This window comes from Amblyomma americanum, chromosome 3 (assembly GCF_052857255.1).
Source record: "Amblyomma americanum isolate KBUSLIRL-KWMA chromosome 3, ASM5285725v1, whole genome shotgun sequence".
In the NCBI taxonomy this organism is placed as follows: domain Eukaryota; kingdom Metazoa; phylum Arthropoda; class Arachnida; order Ixodida; family Ixodidae; genus Amblyomma; species Amblyomma americanum.
Genome location: NC_135499.1, coordinates 66,201,809 through 66,223,525, shown reverse-complemented (window position 1 = coordinate 66,223,525; position 21,717 = coordinate 66,201,809). Strand labels below are relative to the sequence as shown.

The 21,717-nt window shown below is 47.8% G+C and overlaps 1 protein-coding gene across 1 annotated transcript in view; it reads left to right on the top strand.

The window, feature by feature from the left end:
- Positions 1-21,457, top strand: part of LOC144123791 (uncharacterized) — a 37,468-nt gene extending 16,011 nt beyond the window's left edge. The window contains exon 5 of the mRNA XM_077656542.1: positions 21,217-21,457. Within this exon, the coding sequence (XP_077512668.1) occupies positions 21,217-21,457 (241 nt within the window). The remainder of the gene's footprint in view (positions 1-21,216) is intronic.
- Positions 21,458-21,717: the final 260 nt, after the last annotated feature.

Here is a 21,717-nt window from a genome sequence, read left to right as displayed (position 1 = left end):
TTTCACTTCTAGTAATCCACCAATCCTTGCTTCGCCTTGCATGACCTGCAAAGCCTGGTTGCACTCTTCGCAGCAGATTCGCACAGGGTTTCAATGCTCAGCTTTTGCATCCGCAGCAAGGTTATCCCACCAGATATCCTGGCTTCCTTCGGAAGATTTCCCCCCCCCCCCTCCTATCCGGTCTTGCAAGCTTGTACGGGATGAACTGCACAGATGACGGGTCTATTCAAGTACCACCTATGTTTGCAGCTGCAAGCATCGAAGCGGAATGGCGGCTCGAGAGGGTTATCCCCCAATGATCCCTGATCTTAAACAGGACAACTTTGAACCCGTGCCTTGTTACCCTCCCACGTCTTCGTTCATTCGTTCCCAAGAAACCTCCCTCGTACACCAACCACGTTCACCTCTTTGGTGTTGTTACGGTTGAAAGCCGTCCACAACGTTCTAGATTGTGATCCCAAGCTTGTAGGTGAGCAAAAGCAATGGTCTACTGAACTTTTTGCCTTAGTCCGGCAAGTGTACAGTCTCGCTCCTGGCGCTCAGAGGGAACGTTGTGCTTTCGAAGGCGTTGACGTGCTGTATCGTTGAAAATTGAATCGTTGCGGCTAGCAAGAGACTGTGCCTGGGGAAGACTGTGACCTACTTTAACAAAAATGATCGGCCCCTCCTTGCTGCAGACAAGCAAGGAGGCTTTGCGGAGGCTTTGCAACGAGGCCCCTGAAGCCATGTATTCGTCCTTGGATGAGTGCAGCTTCATGTGCTTAGTCAAGCTAAAAAAGAGGGTCAAGAGACTTGTGAATGTCTGGAGATAAGGAATTCATGTCGTGCAATGGAGCGCAACTACTTTTGCTTGCAACGGTTTTTATCGGTTAAAACCCATAAGGTCGATTTTCCTTTCAGCGCAATTGTTTACGGAACAGGGACTTAGCAGAATTTGTTTGCACCAATTTTACAAAGGCGAGCTCAAGCTACTATTTATTCACGACTATTTTTCTAATACACCCTGATCTAGCTTCAAAGAGGAGGGCACTGCCTCTTGATTTGTCATACAACGATTCCTTCCTGATCTGCCTTTTCCATTTTCGTTATAGTTCTACACTCTGCTTCTTTCCCACTGAACTAATCCAGTTTATACCTTATACGTTTCTTTACCTCCGTTTAAAGGTCTTTACTTCTCTGTCCTTGAGTCCTGCAGATTTGCTGGTAGTTTCCAAGTTCTTTTCCGCCATTGTGAGTCAACGTTCTTTCTGTGCAAGTATTTATGTCTTACCTGTCCACTTGTTAGCGTCCACATTCCTCATGCCTTCTTCGTATAGTATTTTACTCTGAATGAATGAATGCAAAACTTTATTTTCAATGAGGATTCTCGCGGTGTAGGTGGGTCTCTCAGTCTGGGGCACTAGGGTCCTTTGCTGTCTTGCGAGCCCTGTCGATCAGCTTGAGCTGTTCTTCAGGCTTCGAGCACGACAGCGCAGCCTCCCACTGCTCCGGTGTTGGTGCGTTGCTTAGTGGCGCTGCCTGCGTTTTCTGACAGGCCCATGTAGCGTGATAAAGCGTTGAGTGTTTCCCGCATTGCGGCATTTGCTGTCATATGTTGAAGGATAGGTTTTGCTTAGTAATCTGAGATTGGGGCATCTATTAGTCTGCAGTTCTCTCCAGGCAACCTACTACTCTCTACTAACGCTTTTGTGTGGTGGGGGTAGGTTCTCCTGAGAACTCATTGGTGTTTCAAGATGGCTGCATACCGTCCAGTGACTGCGTCCAGTTCCCCTTCGGTGTGCGCCTCCCGGTGGGCGTATGCTCGGGCGTTGGCGCCCGCACGTTGGTTCCCTTTGACAGCCTCATGGCCTGGTGTCCACGTGATGAAGCATCTCGTCAAGGTTATTGTTCTCGCCTTGAGTATGCGGATGGCTGCAGTGGATATGCGTCCACTGCTGTACCTTCTGCATGCCTCTTACGAGTCTGTAATTATGTGTGCATGGGGCTCCTTGCCTTGGTGGGGGATGGCGGGTGCGATTGCTGCTTGCTCAGCGTCGAGGAGTTTGGTTTTCATAGTAGCGCAGTTGATTTCCCTGAGCTGGTGATCCAGCACGCTGGCTACCGACCCGTATCGTTCTCTGTATGTGGTTGCGTCAACGTATAATACGTCTTTTTTTTCCCGGCGAAGCTTCTTTCGTGGGCTTCCGATCTTGCCTTTCTTCTCGCCTTGTGTATGTATGCATGCATGTTCCTCGGAATCGGGCTGACCTCAATGATCCACCTGATTTCAATCGGTACACTCGCTGGGCTGTTTATTTCGCTCAAAGCATTCTTTAAGCCCCGTAAACGCAGCGTATTTATGCCCGTTCGGTAGAGCATGAGTCTGGTTTTCTGCGAGAGAAGGTGGGCCTCGATATGTTCTTGTACTGTGTTGTTTATGCCCGCTTTAAGGAATTTTTCCGTCCAAGTGTTTACCACCAGTCCGAGAGCGCATTTGCATGCTTTCCTAGGAATAGCGCATAATTGTTCCTTTTCTTGCTCGAGCTATTTTTGGTACGGGACGCTGTATGATATCCTACTGACCACGGGGGCCTGTACTAGCCTACATGTGTCCTCCTCCTTCTGACTCTTCTTCGGTTGGAAATTCGCGCAATCATCCTTGTGATCTGCTCCCTGGTGTTCGTTAGCAGTCTGATTGTGTGATCTATACGATGGTCACTGTCTATCCACATGCTAAGCATCTCAACTTTCAATACTTCTGGAATCTTCGTTTCTGCTATGTAGATGTCAATAAAGTTTTGCAGATCATACCCTTTTCTGTAGACTCTGAGCACCTCGGATTTTTCAGGGGAGCTCTGAGCCTCGCGTGCTTCGAACGATGCCCAGCCCATATCCCCTTGTACTGCATGGTTTGTGGTTTTGCCGCGGGCACACATCTCTGATTCTTTTCTAACCTCGACTGAACTTCTGCTTTTAGGCACGAAACCGCATTGCTGAAATTGAGCTCTTCCACCATTATTCCTTCCAAATACCTCTTAGTACTTCATATTTAGTGTACGCCCATAATGCCCTATGTTTGATTATCCCAGCATCTCTTTGCCCGTTTTCCCAACAGACTGTTCGCGCTTTTGCGTGTAGATTTGTCCTTCGTTTACCCATAACGCGAGATATCTGCATTCGACCACTCTGGGTAATTCATGGCGTTCTATCGCAAGCACGTACCTGATTCGTTGTATCGCTGAAAATCATCAGTCTTCATTTTGGTGCTCTAAAATGAACTTTAGAGCGTCTCTTTTATCTCCACAACAATTAACCGGAGTTTGAAGATTTTCCTGGCTCTCTGCTAGCAGTACAATATCGTCCGCATACATGAAACTGAGGAGCCGTTGCTCAACGAATTTCCTGCCTCATCTATGCGACAGATTTAACCTAGATTAATTTCTTATAGCCTTATTTCTACATTTATCATATAAAGCATGAATGTAGCGGACGGATTTTACGCCACATGGCGTTCACTGCAGCGATTGTAAATCTACATGCAGGGTCAGTAGCACAACCGTGCTTCAAGGTACGGTGAAAAAAACCACATGACATACCATTGAAGAGGCAAAATTCGCGAGTCCAAACGCCATTGTGTCCGTGCACCTTCCATAATCCTTCTATTTAAGGAGTTGCGTTTCCTATCGGGAGTTAAAGGAAGCCGCAAAACCAAGAAGCATAGGGGAACGTTTTCTTTTTTTTGTGGTGTTGATCAGTGGGAGAATTATAGCGTAATTATTTTATCACGGAAGAATAATTCATTACACAGCAGAAGAAACAGCAACCATATGCCGCCGGTGGGACCATAGCCCACGATCTCCGAATTTCGCGTCCGGTGCTCTACCAACTGAGCTACGACCACGGCTGTCCGATCGCCTGCTTTCGTGTGTATTTATGTGTAGTGTTACCGAACCTTGAGAGAGTTCAACAGCGTCACCCTCGTGCATAGCGGCGGACGTAGTACGTCCTGTACTACCAGAAGTGTCACGCCGCACGTCACCGAGCGGTGAAGGCGGAAGCTGTGCGAAAACCATCTTATGCTACTTACGGCATCGAGACTGCCAGAATCGAGGCTCTCGTTAAGCTATTGTGTAGACAAGGGAATGGAAAAGAGGGGTTCGTTATGACACACTCATGAAGGAAGCCAACAAAGATACCAAGGCGCATAGGTAAATGCCTGTATTTTTGTTATTTACGGTTTTCATTCGTGAGAGGTCAATAGCGTAATTATTTGATGGCTGGAAGATAATTGATTACAAAGCAGATGTTTTGGGAGCCGATCCCAGCGGCGGCATATGATTATTTGCGTTCTGTGCGATCAATTATATATCAGCGATAAAATAATTGCAGTATTTGTCCCCCACTGATCAACACAAATTTAAAAGAAATGGAAGCATTCTTTATGCTTACTGGTTGCGTTGACTGTTGTCTTCTCTCATTTGTGTGCCATACCGACCTCCTCATTTCTGTTCCCTTGTCTGCTCAATAGCTTAGCGAGAGCCTCGGTTCTAGAAGTTTTGACGCCATATAGGCAGTATCAGAGTGTTCTCGCACAGCTTCTACCCTCACTGTTCGATATCGTGCCACGTCAATCTCGCGGAATACAGGACTTACTGCGTCCGCAGCTATATGGACGACGATGGAGTTATATGGACGACGTTGGACAACACTATCTAGGTTAAGTTACACGCTACATAAATACCGCAGAAAGAAGATTGGACATTCGACGCCGCAGCTGAGTTGGTAGAGCACAGGACGCGAAATTCGGAGGTCGTGGGTTCCGATCCCATCACCGGCACGTGTTTGTTTTTATTCTGCTTTGTAGAGAATTATCTTTCAGGGATAAAATTGTGACACTATTAACATCCTTCTAATCAACACCGCAAATTAAAAAAAAACACAAATATTCCCGTACGCTCCTTGGCTTCTTTGACTGTTGCCTTCCTTCATATGTTTGTCATACCGAGTCGCCCGTTTCTTTTCCCTTGTCTGCTCAGTCGGGAGCTGGGTGATTTTAATTTCACTGTTTGATTCCTGTTTCCGATGTCAGGCAGCTTGTCTTCGTTTCGCTTGTTCTTGATGCTTTCTATCTATTTGGCGGTGACTCCAGAGCAGTAAACATCAGTTGTTAGTCAGCACCTGTCCATCTTCTTCTCTTTCTGGGTCGTCTTTGTGGTTTTGCACTGTTTTCCATCGTAGATGAGCAAGCAATCGGCTATTAATGTGTTATTCAAGCTATTCGCAGTTTGTTTACACGAGCTGTTGGGAGCCCTGGACAGGGAACAGTTGACAATAACACTTAAGCAAGAACACTTAAGAAGCATTAAACATTGGCAAATGTAAGTTCAAGCGCGTTTTCGGCACACACAAATTTCTTCCTTAACATTACTTTAATGACATTCCTCTCGATTCTGTCAAGGCATATAAATATATATCTAGGCATTCATAACACACGAAGCTTAACATGGCGTACTTATATCGAATGCGTGACTAATAACGATAATCGCATGTCAGGGTATTTACGTCGCAACATCTCCGCCGCTCCATCGTCCCTAAACCCTTACTTCATAAATCACTAATACGTCCTAAGCATGAATACGCAGCATCAATATGGATGCTGGATGCTCGATATTGATCCATATGGACGCAAGAAAGCCTTATAACATTTCTCGAATTTGTTAAAAATGATTCCTTTCGCTCCATCTTTTCCGATTAGAGCCGTACCGCAAGTATCACAGCCATGAAAGCTCACCTTTGCCTCCCATTTTTACATTCTCGCCGGAAAACCAGTCACTGAACTCCTTTTCACAAGGCATATCACCCCATCACGCTGCATGGAGATTTGATTTTCCCTCCGGAATACATTTCCCCGTCGCATTGCTCAGCCTCACAAGGTCGGGATTGAAAAATGCCATACCAACGCCTGTTTTGACTCTCACCTCCCACGGACTTCCGCAAAGTGCGAGCACCTTCCTCACGATATCATAGCCATTGGAGATTACCTACATTTTCGCGATGCCCTAGCTAACTTTGTATATTCAGGAGAATTTGAGTTCCAAAGACGACGTGGAGGAAGTGTCCGGTGTGTGCGTGCGATCCGCTCGGTGTTCGCTGTGATCTCTGCCCTGTGCTCCGGTCGTACTTGTGCCTGCCTAGACTTCTGGCCACGTAACAATATGCACAGTATTTTAATAATGGAATTGTTAATAAAAATATATTAATTAATTATTAATAATATGTGATTCGCTGATGATATTACGGTGCTGAGTAAGTAAGGGGATGAATTGCAAAGCATGATCAATGAACTTGACAGGAGAAGCCGAACGGTTGGTCTAGAAATCAATATGCAGAGAATTCAAGTAATGTTCAACAGTCTCAGAAGGGAACACGAATTCATGAAAGGCACCATGCGGCTGGAAAAGTAAAAGCAGCAGATGCTTACGGTAGGTAGTGACCGCAGATACAGAGCATGGGGTGAAATAATCAGGATAAGAATCGGGTAAACTGTAGGGGCGCATTTCGCAGGTACTCGCAGACCATAAATGGTAATTTAATAGAGCCTTTCAAGAGAGAAGCATATAATAGCTGCTTCTTACCGGTACTAAACTATGTGTCATAAATGGGGAGGCTAACGAAAAGGGTTTAACCTAAGCTGAGGACAACGCAGCGAGCTATAAAAGAAACATGACAGATGTAACGTGAAGAGACAGGAAGATGGCAGAATGGATCAGGGAACAAACATGCGTCAATGGCATCCAAGTCGAAATCAAGAAGAAGAAATGGCAATGGGCAGCGCATGTAATACGAAGGCAACATAGCCGATGATCGTTAAGGGTAACAAACTGCATTTCTCGAGTAGGCAAGCGTAGCAGGGGTGGCAGGAAGTTCGCTCACCAGATGAAATTAGGAAGTCTGCGATGATAAGATGGACACAGCTGGTGCAGGACCGGGTTGACTGGAGAGATATGGGAGTAGTCTTTCCCTGCAGTGGTTGTAATCAGGCTGATGGTGATCATTAATTTAAAATAATGTCTGAAAAATGCCTGGCGGTTTAGCATTGCTAAGCACGAAATATTGTGCGAAACCACAGCTTTTTTCCATATGGACGCCACCGCCACGTACCTGTAGGCGCGACTGTAGTGTCCACTGACCCAGGGAGCCAGTTTTGCGGGCCTTCAAATATTTTACCGTGTATGCCATTTTATCGAATGTACTCCGGCGGCCAATGGTCCAGGGACTCATTTCTGTAGCAGTGTTGTGAATGCCAAAGCGTATTGCTCTAGTTACGTGTTTCTGCCACAACGTTGTCCACGCCAACGCATGCTGCGTACATCTCTTTGTCATTACCACCAACCACATAGCTCAAAGCGCAAATATTAGCTTTAAAGTAGTATTATTTTATGTAGAAAACGATGTGCAATTCACAGCGCCGAGAGTGTGTTGCAGCTTAGCACAGGGCGTATTCGGCTGCGGCTATAGCTAGTGCCCTCGACCAGTGGCCAGCGTAGCTGATCTGTTTGCGCCGTCGAGGGTTAGAATCCCAGTCGCGGATATTTATTCGATCTATTTTTGTTCCTTTCTTTCACGGGACACAAACCAACAAACGTCGCAAGATATGCGCAAAACCCAATCCAAGTGGTACCTAACGGCACAGGCAGGAAACGAGGAGCGGAGGTTCAATTGCAGACGCCTCTCGCCAGCCTAATTGATACCCGTTAGCATAGCGTTCACGGAACCGCAAAAAAAAAGAAGAAAACAGAACAAACGGGAAACCAAATCAGAAAGCGTTTCGCAGTGTATGTCAACACAGTGGCATATTTTATAAATCTCCTTCATGCTGTAAACACCGGCGCCGAAGGACTGGATGCATTGCGAATCTCCGCGGACCGGGATCACGCCGCCAATTCTATTTTCTCAAGTTCTGGTGGTGCGATTTCATCTCTTCTAATATCTAATACTTCCTCCTAAGGTTCCTCAGATGCGGAAATCCTGTGCAGTTCTTGTGCTCGTACTCGCCTTTGCTGTCGCAACGTCGGAACGCGTAAACAATTAACTGCGAGATCACTGATCGGAGTGCATCTGAAGGTCGTGCAACTAAGTTAAAGCCATCACTAAATGCGTCCAGGGGAGAAATTTATGACTTTCAGCTTTTTCCAATTCATCTTTTTTTAACGGTATAGTAGCACCACGCCCGTTAGTGCGACAAAAGCGAGTTGCAGTATCGTTCGCCCATACGGCCACCCGCTGGACTTAAACCTGCGCACTTGAAGCATGGACTCCGTATTTGTCTCAAGTGGATTGCGAGAAAGTGATGACCTGCCTGCACGGGAACCGCAAAACAAGTGGCTTTATTCCAACATAAAGCCGCATGAAGTCTTCTTGACAGCCTACGTCATTCTGAAATTATGAAACCGAACCAAGGTCCACCAGGTACAATGTGTGGTGGATATGAATTTCCAGAAAATGTTTAAATTGCATTCATTCTGTAGGCATATTTCGTTGTTTGCTGTGCAGATTTAACTCTTCCGTATAATGTGACCCTAATCTAGGATTTATTAATTGTTTGCCTAATGCAGAATTGTTTCCCTTCTCATCGGGATCTCAGATGTACAACGCTTTATAGTACTAAACCAATTCGGTTGTAGCGGAGGTTTACTGATATGCGGATTGTTTTCTCTTTTCTAGCTAAATTATGTTGATGAATGAAGCGCATGAATTTTTTGCCAATATTCACTTGCATTTCAACAATTTTACTCTGTATGTAAGCTCACTCTATGTAATCTGTTGCAATATTCGCTTGTATTTGAAGCTAATTGTGCTGCGTATATAAAGTCGCCGCTACCAAAATGGCTCCCTGACCTCGTCAAGCTGTGTTCACAGCTTCTTGTCAGGGAAGCCACCAACATTGTACCAGTGCTGAAAATAAATTTGATTTGCCCTTAGGAAAATTTATGTACTAATTACCTATATGGATGCATACTATACTGCGTCGCAGGAAGGCGAGTTACGATTTAATAGTATATGAACTAACTGTGCGAAATCCAGCTATCTGTTAGGAATGCTCAGCGCCTTACCGTCTGAAGGAACCCTGACATGACTTGTGCCATGTAGATTTGTGGGATCAAGCTTTCAGTGACTGGATTACAGCAGTCTCATAGTTCACACTAATTCAGCAAAAATAATCATAACGGCAAAAGCCAAAGTGGCCTCTTTTATATGGCGTTAAGGCGAGCTGCGTCACCTGCTTGCCGGTCAAGCCCTGCTTCGTTATTTTTAGAGAAATTCTGCAGCTTCATGGGGCCCACGGTGACTGATGCAACACTCACCCCTCACAACGCTTGCGTGCGAAATGCGCAGTGCCATCAGGGCAGCACCCAGTGAAAGGAACAGTTAGGAGGTAATACTTGTCTTGCACGTCTCAAATCCTTAGCTTTATATTTGCACAGACTACAGGTGTAGGCGCCATACTTGCAGTGGTGGGGCTCTTTTCATATCTGAGACATTGTAAAGAATGTTGCGTGTCACAGACTCGATTCGTTGTCTGCTGCCCTCTAAATGCTATATTGACTGTTTGCGTAAATCAGGGAACCTCGAAAAAACATTCTCTCACTCTAATTGCATGTTTTTTCGGGCTCAAATTTCGCACAGAGGTTACATTTGGTGGTCAGTTCTTTTATACTACATTTAGGTTGCGTGCCTGCCTGATTCGGTAAGAATTAATCGAAAATCTCCGTCGTTTACGGTGACGGCGGACCGAAACTGCAAGCTTTCGCAGTAGTCTTACCCGTAGCGCCATCTGTGCTCGCCGAAGGAACGAGCACTCTAACATTAAGGCTGCAGCGAAACGCAATGGGGAGAAAACGCTGCGCGGTTAACTTGAAAGTGCTATCTCGGCTCTTTTATCAAAATTGGGCGCACAAAACGCTTTTGCACGCAACTGCCCACCTACCGCACATTGCGTTTCTCCCACAAGTTTTTCCTCCCGGGTTCGAACCCGACCGCGGCGGCTGCGTTTTTATGGAGGAAAAACGCTAAGGCGCCCGTGTGCTGTGCGATGTCAGTGCACGTTAAAGATCCCCAGGTGATCGAAATTATTCCGGAGCCCACCACTACGGCACCTCTTCTTTCTTTCTTCTTTCACTCCCTCCTTTATCCTTTCCCTTACGGCGCGGTTCAGGTGTCCAACGATATATGAGACAGATACTGCGTCATTTCCTTCCCCCCCCCCCAGTATCTTTGCGCGACCAGTATCTTTGCACTAAGCAGGACCCCGGAGGACCCGCGTTCTCGTATGCAGGTTCAGAGAACGCGAATCTGGATCAACCGTTCCAGTTGCATGACCTCAAGGCGGCCCTAGCTAAAATGAAACGAGGAACGGCGCCGGGCAGGGACAAGATAACTGTGAAAATGCTTGCTAATCTTCCCGATCCCGCCTACGAAACCCTCCTCGCTTTCATCAACTCGATCTGGCTTGGTGAGGCACCTCTACCAATTGAATGGAAGACCGCCCTGGTAACTTTCATTCCGAAAGCCGGCAAAGCCATAAACACAGACAACCTCCGCCCCATCTCCCTCACGTCTTGCGCGGGAAAGCTGATGGAGACCATGGTGCGGGATAGGCTGTCTGGGTTTCTGGAAAATGAACATACATTCGCAGACACCATGTTCGGTTTCCGCCCGCAGAGGTCCGCTCAAGATGTTCTGCTTGAACTCGACCGAGAAATTCTCAACCCTGTCGAATATCCCTTCAACGATAAGGCAGTACTCGCCCTTGACTTGAAGGGGGCTTTCGACAATGTCACACACGAAATCATCCTGCAACATCTCTCCCAAACGAACTGTGGACATAACACGTTTCAGTACATCAAGCAATTTCTCTCGGATCGACGAAGTTTCATCCGAATAAAAGACGAAGAACACAGCCCATATAAACTGGGAACGAGAGGAACCCCACAGGGTGCGGTCCTCTCGCCATAACGTTTCAATCTGGCCATGATGAAACTCCCGGCTCAGCTGGCGAAGGTCGAAGGCATCCAGCACGCGCTGTACGCCGACGACATAACCATCTGGGCCAAACACGGATCGGTTGGAGACATTGAGGCCAACCTGCAGCAAGCGGCGGAGATCGTGGACGCTTACGCCCGCCACTGCGGCCTTCAGTGCTCACCGTCCAAATCCGAAGTGCACATTCGCCCGTCGCTTCAGTGCTCCACCAAAATGGAACTATCTCTGGCCAGCGGCCCGATACCCGAACACGATGAGATTAGAGTACTTGGTCTCCTTATCCACAAACATCGACGGGCTGATACCACACTAGCAAAACTGCGCAAGGTGGGGGACCAGGTGGGCCTGATGGTCCGCCGGGTTTCCAACAAACGCGGGGGGTTACGGTGCAGAGACGCTTTGCGGCTGGCGCATGCATTCGTGACCAGTCGAGTCCTCTACTCGACTCCCTACCTCCACCTGCGCAAGTTTGATGAGAACGCCCTCGAAGTGATTCTCAGAAAGATGTACAAGCGTGCCCTCGATCTCCCGATCACCACATCCAACCAGCGTCTCATGGGCCTGGGGATGGTTAACACATTCGCGGAGCTCCGGGAGGCGCACTTGACAAATCAATACACAAGGCTTTCAAAAACGCCGTCGGGTCGCCGCCTATTAGCCCGACTACACATCCACCACCCAACACTTACGGAAGAGCGCGTACGCATTCCTGAAATCTGGAGATACGCCCTGCACGTACGCCCTCTTCCGGCCACCATGACACGTGACGACCACAGTGGCAGGCGCCTTGCGCGGGCGGAGGCACTGGCCCGTCACTATGGGAACAAACATGGCATCTTCTACGTGGACGCCTCAGGCCCTAACCATGGGGGGGTGGTACACGGCCGCAGTCGTCCACCAAAAAATCATGGTGAATGGCCTAACGTTCTGAGCTCAAGACATAACACATGCGGAAGAAGGTGCCATCGCGTTAGCCGCGCAGACCAGGAGTCGCGAGTGATCGTCACCGACTCGAGAGGGGCCTGCAGAAATATTAAACAGGGGTACATTCCTCTCTTTGCGCATCGCATCCTTCAAAACAGTAACTACCTCGGGGCCCCCGCGTCTCGAACGATTGTATGGGCTCCAGCTCATATGGGCCTCGAAGGCAATGAAACGGCAGACACCGCCGCCCGCGCGCTCACTCTCCGGGCAACGCCTTCAGACCCTTTGGATACGGATCCCGAACCCAATCCGGCCCTCACTTTTCGAGAAATTACTGAATTATTCCAATTAGGCCATGCAATTTATCACAAGCCTTCTAAGGGCCTCACAAAGGTGGAGGAACGCACACTCCTCCGCCTTTACACCAAAACGCTGCTGAATCCGGCAGTTTTAAAACACTTTGATCCTGCCTGAACAGGAGAATGCCCACACTGTGCGGAGAAGTCTTCGAAACTATTTCACATGGTGTCGGCATGCCAGTCAACCCCGAACCTCGCCCCCAAACCCAACCCCACCCTGGAGGACTGGGAGGCAGCCCTGCTCGACTGCTCGGACCTAGCAAGCCAGAAGGCCCTGGTCCACCGAGCCCGAGTCGCGGCGGTCGCCAATGGGCTCCTTTAATGAGGAGCCCACCTAGAGATTGCGAGAGGTTGCTCCGGCTACCTCAAGCTTACTCCCTGAAATAAAGTTTTTCACACACACACATCCCCAAGAAAAAAAACCAAAACCAACCACAAGTTTTTCCGCAGCCTGCCTGCATGGTAGAGTGCTCGTTCGTCTGGAGGGCGCATGATGGCGCTACCGGCATCATTACTGCGAAAGCTTCCAGTTTTGGTTCCCCGTCGGCGCAGACGATGAAGGTTTCTGATTAATTTTGACCGAATCAGGGAGGTAATCCACCCAAACGTAACACACAACAAATATGAGCGCCAAGTGCCACCGTTGTGCTAATTTTGAGCGCTAACGAGCGGGCGGTTAAGCCGAGGGAATTTTTTTTCTATTTTCGCTGATCTACGCAACAGTTAATATGTTTCACGCACATCACTCAAGATGTCTTCCAACCTTATGCATGAGCTTTTTAGCTCGCTTCCTAGGCAGCTCCAGCGAAGTTGTTGGGCCCGGCTGGCAGGCCTTTTCAGCTGCATACTTAACAAAAAACACGATCAGAACAGTGAAAAAATGGAGTACACTTAAGCTCCGCTTCAAGAGTGGAAAGCGTGTTCCAGCGCTGCCAGGGAGTGCACGGAACGCCATCCCCTTGCCCGTTGGATAAAAAGCTCGGAGTCTCTAGGAGGCCTCGGAAAACAACACAGACGCTGCACCACAGTAGCACTCGTAGATGGCTGCGGTTCCATCACATCTGTTCAGAAACGAGCCACACTACTCCGACGCAGAAAGCTCGCCTACGCACGCGCCATCTGCCGGGCCAGCGGCGTGCATGGCGAAGGGGTTTCAGTGGGTGCCACACATTGTCGCTATGACTGCACGCCAATCACGGAGGAAATTTACTGGAAACGCATGGTACTCGCCGCCACGGTGGCTGAGTGGTTATGGCGCTCGGCTGCTGGACCAAAAGACGCGGGTTCAATCCCGGCTGTGGCGGTCGAATTTCGATGGAGGCGAAATTTTAGAGGCCCGTGTACTGTGCGATGTCAGTGCACGTTAAAGAACCCCAGGTGGTCGAAATTCCCGGAGCCCTTCACTACGGCGTCTCTCATAGCCTGAGTCGCTTTGGGACGTTAAACCCTCATAAACCAAACCAGCATGGTACTCGCTTAATTCCGACATATGTAATTTACATGCTCATAAATACTCATGTTCGCCTCAGTACAGACCTCAAAGATACGTTTCTAAGAAACCCGTGCATTCACTAGACACGTCGTTATTCATGTTCAACCGTCGTGGCTGAGTAGAAGCGTCCCCGTCTCGAACGCCAAAGGCCCTGGTTCGATTCCTGGCCTAGACCCCGGTTTCTTTAATCAGTGAGTGTGCGTACCCTCTGATTATAACGCAACCCTCGAATATTTCCGACGCGCGGTGCCGACAACTACACGTACTGCTGCTATGACGCCGACGGTTTTTCTACCGAACGAGCTGTATACGCTATCGCGTTTAATTATTCGTTGCGAATTAAAGGGTACCAGGGTTCACCGAAATTTCATCAAAATGAAATTATAGGTGCTGAAAGCCTCGGTAAAGTACCAAGGTGCGTAACCTGTCTGCTTGCATGACCAATAAAAATGTTAAATGCATACAAATCCAATAGCTGCACAAAGGTTTTGGCAAGAGAAATCGGTGAAAAGTTATCTATTAATTTCTTTACCAAAAATATGTGAACTTCCATAAATGTAGAACAACAGACTATGTGCCGCCGACCCACGATGAAGACAATCGACTTCTGCTTCCCTAAGCTTCTGCCGTCATGTGTTGCAGGCTCATGTCGTTCGTGTCGCATGTGAACATTTGTTTACTAGCGTTCATCTTCTTAGAATGCGTGAGCAAGCGAGAGCTTCTGGAGGCCTCGCTCCGAAACGAGTTTTTAGTTTCCAATGGCTGATTAATACACAAACAAAAATTGCTGATGGTTTAGCTCCGGTTAAACCTTGTGTGTACGCGATAGCATCACTCGGGGTCCGTCGACGTGGTTTCCCGCCGTCGCCGTTGATGTCGGTCGCAGTATACACGAGAACTTCCCGCTTCTTAACCCGTCGTTCGTCTGAAGAACGAGCGCTTCGCACCCTCTGTTTATAATGCGGCCGATCAATGACGCGCGTCTGTTGCTCGGCGCAGCGAGGCTGCGGAGTTGGCGGCGGCAGCGGCGCAACTCTGACGGCGGCAAGTGGGGCGCACCTGTTGTACGACGCATGCGCATTAACAGCTCCGGCTCGGCCCGATGACCTTGGCTTTACATGGCGTAGTGAACCTATCGCTTCAAAAAAGGCTACGCAGCACGCGGTCTTTTGGAGAGTATGCCCTATCATGCTTGCGTTGTCACGGTACGCGCCAACGTACACGACCGAAATCAACGTTATTAGAACAAAACCAGTTTCATAGCTAAGCGGTGGTGCCCCAACTGGCGGTCGGGGGAACTAACGACGCTGCAGTTGTCTTGCTTGTTGCCGGGAGCGTCGTCTGCTACACGCGACGAGGAAGCGTGGAGCGGCCGGCGCACATATAGTTTTGTGGCGAGAGCTACACTGCGTTACCTAGTCGAGCATTTTGCCGTGAGCCTGGGAGAGCGATATTGCGCATGCGCGAAACCAGAGAGGAGCAGTTGGTGCGTGGCGCAAGACGTCAGAGTTCGCCGCACCGCCGCGCGAGGAGCCGCGCCGGCCCGACTATGCCCGCCGGCGCCGCGCGTGAAAGCGCATGCGCGGCAACCGGAGAAGGGCAGCAGGTGCGCGGCGCATGACGTCAGAGCTCGGCTGCTGCCACAGCCGCGTGTGGGGTCGTGTGGAAAATATGCGTGTGTGCGGCTGTGTGTATAAAAGTTTACGTGATACGCCTCGGTGCATCACAATCGCTTCGTATGGGCGACGGAAAGGAGATTCAAGCCGCCGCTATACGGCGGTATCGTCAGGAGAAGATCAATTCTTCGGACCCAGAAGTTGTCGTCTGGTATTTGGCCGCTCCGCAGAGAAAGAATGAACGTCAGAAGGCTAAACGAGCGGCGGAGATGCCTGAGCAAAGAGAAGAACGTAAACGAGCGGCGGAGATGCCTGAGCAAAGAGAAGAACGTCTTGCCAAGCGGAGACGCCAAGAGGAGTAGCGTAACAAGCGGCGCATATCAGCTCGCATGGCCCCTTCCCAAGAACATCAAGATGAAGTAATGGCAACAACATCAACATCAACAACCACTTAAGAGGAGGATGTAAAGGGTCGTCGTATAACTGATCAGGCGATTAGAGCAGGGGGTACTGCAGCTCTCGCTACGACCATCCTAGCATAGCCGAGCTAAGCCACTGCCAATTTTTTGCGAGCTGCTGTTGCACTCTACATGGCTGCATTACATTACGGCAGTTTTTGCTTAAGAGCTACGCATTATCTTGGAGGACGCGTTTATGTGGTGTTAATATCGTGTTATTTAGCTTGTTAATATCGTGAAACAAGTGTGACAAAGCCGCCGACTTGCTCACCAGCACTGCTTCTCGCTTAGCCCAATGGCTTGTAATTTGGCTTGTACTACGACGCCGACGGCTTTTCCACCGAACGAGCTCTATAAGCTATCGCGTATAAATATTCATTGTAAATTAAAGAGTACCAGTGTTCCCCGAAATTTCTTAAAAATGAAACTATGGATGCTGAAAGCCTCGGTAAAGTACCAAAGTGCGTAACCTGTCTGCATTCATGATCAATAAAAATTTTAAATACATACAAATCCAATAGCTGCACAAAGGGGTTGGCAGGGCTCTTATAATGCAAACACATCGGAAAAAGGTTCAGTGCATGGGAACGTAGTGAATGTCCCTCAAAGACGCGTTCTATCTCTCTAACATAAGGCCTATTCTAGAATATGCATGCACAATCTGGGACCCACATACGCATAACCTGATTAACAAACTAGGACTAATTCAGAACCGCGCTGCACGTTTCGCCACTTACAATTACGACTTTGCCTCCAGCATAACAAACATTAAAACCGAGCGAGGGTGGCAGCCCTTGTCCCAAAGGAAAGAATTGTTGAGGTTGAAATTTTTACAGTGTATATAACGGTGGCACCAGAATAGACGAAACTCTTTACATGAAGGCCCCACATTATATTTCCTCTAGAACTGATCACCCGGAAAAAAATTATGGATTGCTTGCCGCACGAATGTTTTTGCCCATACATTTTTCCTTTTCACCATAAACGAATGGAATAGGCTGCCTGAAAGAATTGCCAGTGTTCCTTCTCCAATCTTTTCCTCAGCTCTGCTTGAGGCATGTTTTCAATGAGTTTCGTTATATCAGATAGAGTACTTTGTAATATTTGTTCTTGCTTTTGGTATTCTTTTTTTTTGTCCTTGACTTTTGTATACTACTATGTTTATAATCCCCCTGCAATAATGCCCCATGGACGATGTAGGTATATGCATAAATAAAATAAATATTTGTTATGGTTTCGCGCAGATTGCCTTCATTGCATGCAGAAGTCCGGCTACTCGGATGAAACGGGAGAGTGAACACAGAATTCATGCAAATAATGTCCGTCGTTGTCTGATCAGACGCGCTTTCCTTAGTTACCAACTTTTGGTGTATTGCGTAAAATATAGCTTCATCGGCGCCCCCCACATACCATAGTAAGAAAACTTTTACTGCTGTGTTTTCTGAAGGTCGCATGGGCGGAGATATTTACTGAACTGACTAGAAGAGAAATAAGCGGGAAGGGACGTGCGCATCGTGAAAGGAGATGACAGGTTAAGCATGAGTCACTTTAAAAAAAAGATACTGTTGTACGTAATAGCAGGAAGTTGTTATTCCATTTGCGCTATGCCTTGAAAAACGTCACCTCTTCCTCCCCACCCCCTCCTTAAAAAAAGAAACAACGTGTTTACTGCTTCTAGTGAAAATTAATGTAATCGCAAATTATCACCCTGGACTGCAATGTGAGACGCCCGAAATTGAAAATATTCTGAGCCTGGAAAGCTCATTAATTTAAGAGGAGTAATTGCATGAACGAAAAGAAATCATAACGCAGCAAAGAAAAACAAGCAAAAATGCAGTATTGTCAACAAGAAAATGAGATGCAGCACCCATATTCGAGATGCTTCATCAACGTAGAGAAAAAATCGCAAGAATATGTAGCAACGCACTTGACAACGCTGCTTCCTGCTTGGTAAGTATTTGATTACGCATCAAAATCTAATGACTTGTTGCATCTTTACATATAAACGTCGCAAAGCGCTAATATGTAGAGCATGTATTATACCATGATTCAACACGTTATAGTACATGTGGTATGATATACCATCATTTAAGCAATATACACTGAGCAGTAGAAGTAGGCGGTAGTACGGTTCGACATGATACCGGCACGCGATCTCAGGAGACTACAGATTTGATTAAGAAACGCCAAATCATGAGGGCGTCTAACCCTGCCGACAGAATAGAGCAGGCAGATCTATCAAAGATAATATATAAGCGCAAGGTAGCCGACAAAAAGAAGGTTATTACGAAGAGAATCCAACATGCTCTAACGAACGGGGGTAGCCTAAAAGCGGTCAAGAGGAAACTAGGCATAGGCAAAAATCAGATGTATGCGTTAAGAGGCAAGGATGGCGGTGTCATTAGCAATATGGATAGTAGCTGAAGAACTGTACACAAATCTATATAGTAGCCAATGTAATCAGAACGTTAATGAGAGAGAGAGCACCGCACAGCAATGCGTCATCTCGCCATTAACGAAAGCGGAACTAAAGAAAGCCTTTGGGAGCGATGGAAAGGGGGAAAAGCAGCTGGCGAGGATCAGATAACAGCAGATCTGTTGAAGGATGGGGGGAAGATTGTGCTAGGAAAACTAGCCACCCTGTATACGCAATGCCTTAAGACCTCGACCGTATATGCTTGGAAGAACGTTATCTTAATTCATAAGAAAGAAGAGGCCAAGGACTTGAAAAATTATAGACCGACCAGCTTACCTGTCCGTCGCCTACAAATTATTTACTAAGGTAATCGCTAATAGAGTCAGGAGAACCTTAGACTTTATTCGACCAAATGATCAGGCAAGCTTTCGTTAAGGATGTTCCACAATAGATCATATTTTAACTATCAATCAGATGATGGAGAAATGCGCAGAATGTAACCAACCCCTATTTATAGCCTTCATCGATTACGAAACAGCATGTGACTCAGTGGTAACCTCAGAAGTCTTACAGGCATTGCGGAATCACCATGTTGAAGAGCCTTATGTCAAAATACCGGAAAATATATACAGCAACTGCACATCCACCATAGTCCTCTATTAAGTCAGCAGTAAAATTCCAATGACGTAGGGCGCCAGGCAAGGAGACATGATCCCGCCAATGCTGTGCACTTCATGTTTACAGGAGGTATTCCGAGGCCTGAATTGGGTACAGTCGGGGATAAGGGTTAATGGATAATACCTAAATAATATGCGATTCGCTGATGACACTGCCTTGCTGAGTCACTCAGGAGGCGAACTGCAAATCATGATCAATGAGTTAGACAGGCAGAGCATAATGGCGGGTCTAAAAATTAATATGCAGAAAACTACAGTAATCTTCAAGAATCTAGCAAAGAACAGCAGTTCACAATTGGTAACGAGGTGCTGAAAGTGGAAAAGGAATACGTCTATTTAGGCCAGGTAGTGACAGCTGATCCGGATCATGAGAGGGAAATAACTAGAAGGATAAGAATGGGGTGGAGCGCGTATGGCAGGTTCTCGCAGATCGTGAATGGCAGTTTACCAATACCCACAAAAGGAAGCTATACATTAGCTGTATTTTAACGGTACTCACCTATGGGACAGAAACGTGGAGGCTTACGAAAGGGCTTCAGCTTAAGTTAAGGAGAACGCAGCGAGCCTTGGGAAGAAAAATGATAGGTGTAACGTGTAACGTGAGACCGGAAGCGGGCAGAGCGGGTGAGGCAGCAAACGCTAGTTAATGACATCCTAGTCCAAATCGAGAGGAAGAAATGGGCTGGAGCAGGGTATGTAATGCAAAGGCAAAATAACAGCTGGTCCTTAAGGGTACCGGAGTGGATGCCAAGAGAAGGCAAGAGTAGCAGGGGGCGGCAGACAGTTAGGTGGGCGGATGAGAGTAAGAAGTTTGCATGCATAATTTTGGCGCAGCTGTCAAAGGGCAAGGATAATAGGAGCGACATGGGAGAGACCATTGCACTGCAGTGGATGTAGCGCCAGGCTGATGATGGTGATGAAGCAATAGTTGTAGTTTTCATAAGAAAGACAACCTACACAGAGAAAACGCTCTTGGTATATACCGTCCCAGATCCTCTTCTGAGATATTTCATAGCTTATCATTCAACTGCGATATTTCTTCTTTTTCTTGTTAGCTGCCGCAGCGCACAGTAGAGCTTTTCTAAGACGTCGCGTGTTCAGTAGTCGAAGAAGTTTATTTTTTTCTGATACTCTTGATTGTCGACAAACTTGTCGCGACGTTAACACAGAGCAATTCTCGCGATGGTGCCTTTCTCCGCGTAAGCTTTGAGTACTATCTCCCTCCAACCATTTCATTTCATTGACCCGCCTCAGACAAGCTTCTGCGTCGCTAGCACTCTCAAATTAAAATGTGAATTTTTGCAGCTCGCTGTACGTGTTCTTTGTACATGATAACCGCTGATCAATCAGATTGGTCTTCTCTAACAGCCAGCACAAATAAGGTGCAGCGAGTACTGCTGCAGCGGGCATTTCTCGGCTCCTTAGCAGCGAGAAAAATGTCCCCAGTTGCAGGTCCCACCAGTAAGGAAGGACATGAAGTTTGAGCATTCAATAAATTATTCATCCATATTTATACGGCACGAGCACACTTCTGCCAATTTTTCGACTGGCGTGCAATATCTTGAGGTCGCGTTCGTATTTAGTGTGGAAATGACCGAAAAGACTTAGGGGAGACATAAGCTCCATCTTGAGGGTATGACGCGGTAACGTAATGGGCCTCAGAGTGGGGTCCTTGCGGACCACTTCGCAGCCACAGTAGTTCTCTACTTTACATTCACAGATCGCTGGGAGTCCTCACACCCCTCCTGGCACAGTGATGCTGGTGTCAAGCTATGCGCCACTTCCCCGGCAAGTGGCTGTTTCAAATACAGCCACAGGTAGGACTTGTGAGACCTGGGTTGCTTTCCGCGATGAACCTATCGTGACAAATCATTAACTTCCACCTGCCATAGACTGTGTCAACATGTCGCATGGTCACGTCATAAGGCAACCTAGACAGGACCACTAGGCTGCTGCTCTGAGAATTTTTCTTCCTCTCGCCGCCACTTCCGACGAGGACGATGCCGGATTTTCCGCATAACGGGACACTTAACCGGACCGCGTTAAAATTGTTTTTTATCTTCAAACGGGTTGTTATTATTATGAAGCCATGAGAATCTGCATCTTGTTCGCTATCCTCGTCGGTCGTGTGCGTCTTTTGCCGAGTTCTTCAGCCGTTCTTTGCATTCGAATAACCGCACTTGAAGCGATTCGCGCTGCCTGGGGCGCCTGTTCGCGTGCTTTTATCCGCTTTCGTTGCGGCGTGCGCGCAGCGAGGATCTGTCGTCGTTCCACCCGTGGACGAACGTGGCGTACCTGGAGGCCCTCACCAGGACCCTAGTGGGGGCGTACGAGGCGCGCTTCGCCGACGCCGCCGATGAGACGGAGCGCCAGGCGTGGCGCGACGTCTGCTTCTGGCTCGCCGAGATGCCGCACTGCAGCGCCGTCCGGGAGTTCGCGCTCGAGCTGGTCGCCCAAAGCACGCGCTCCACTACGTCTCTGTCCACCATTTGATGTCACCTCAGCCTGACGCCTCCCGAGGGTGTCGATCCCCCCGAACGGCCTCATTTAGCTTGCAAGTTCTTCATAGTAATCGGTTATCGGATTAAAAAAAGGCGGTGCACTTTGTTTTGCGTTTTCCGAAATCCCATCTTCCCTCCCTTTCTGCACCGTGGATATTCTTCGTAAATGGACGCTCTTTTTTTTAAAGTGCGGCTTTCTATCGAGAATATCAGCTCGGGAGAGCTGCGGATCAGATGAAAATGCTCCCAGAA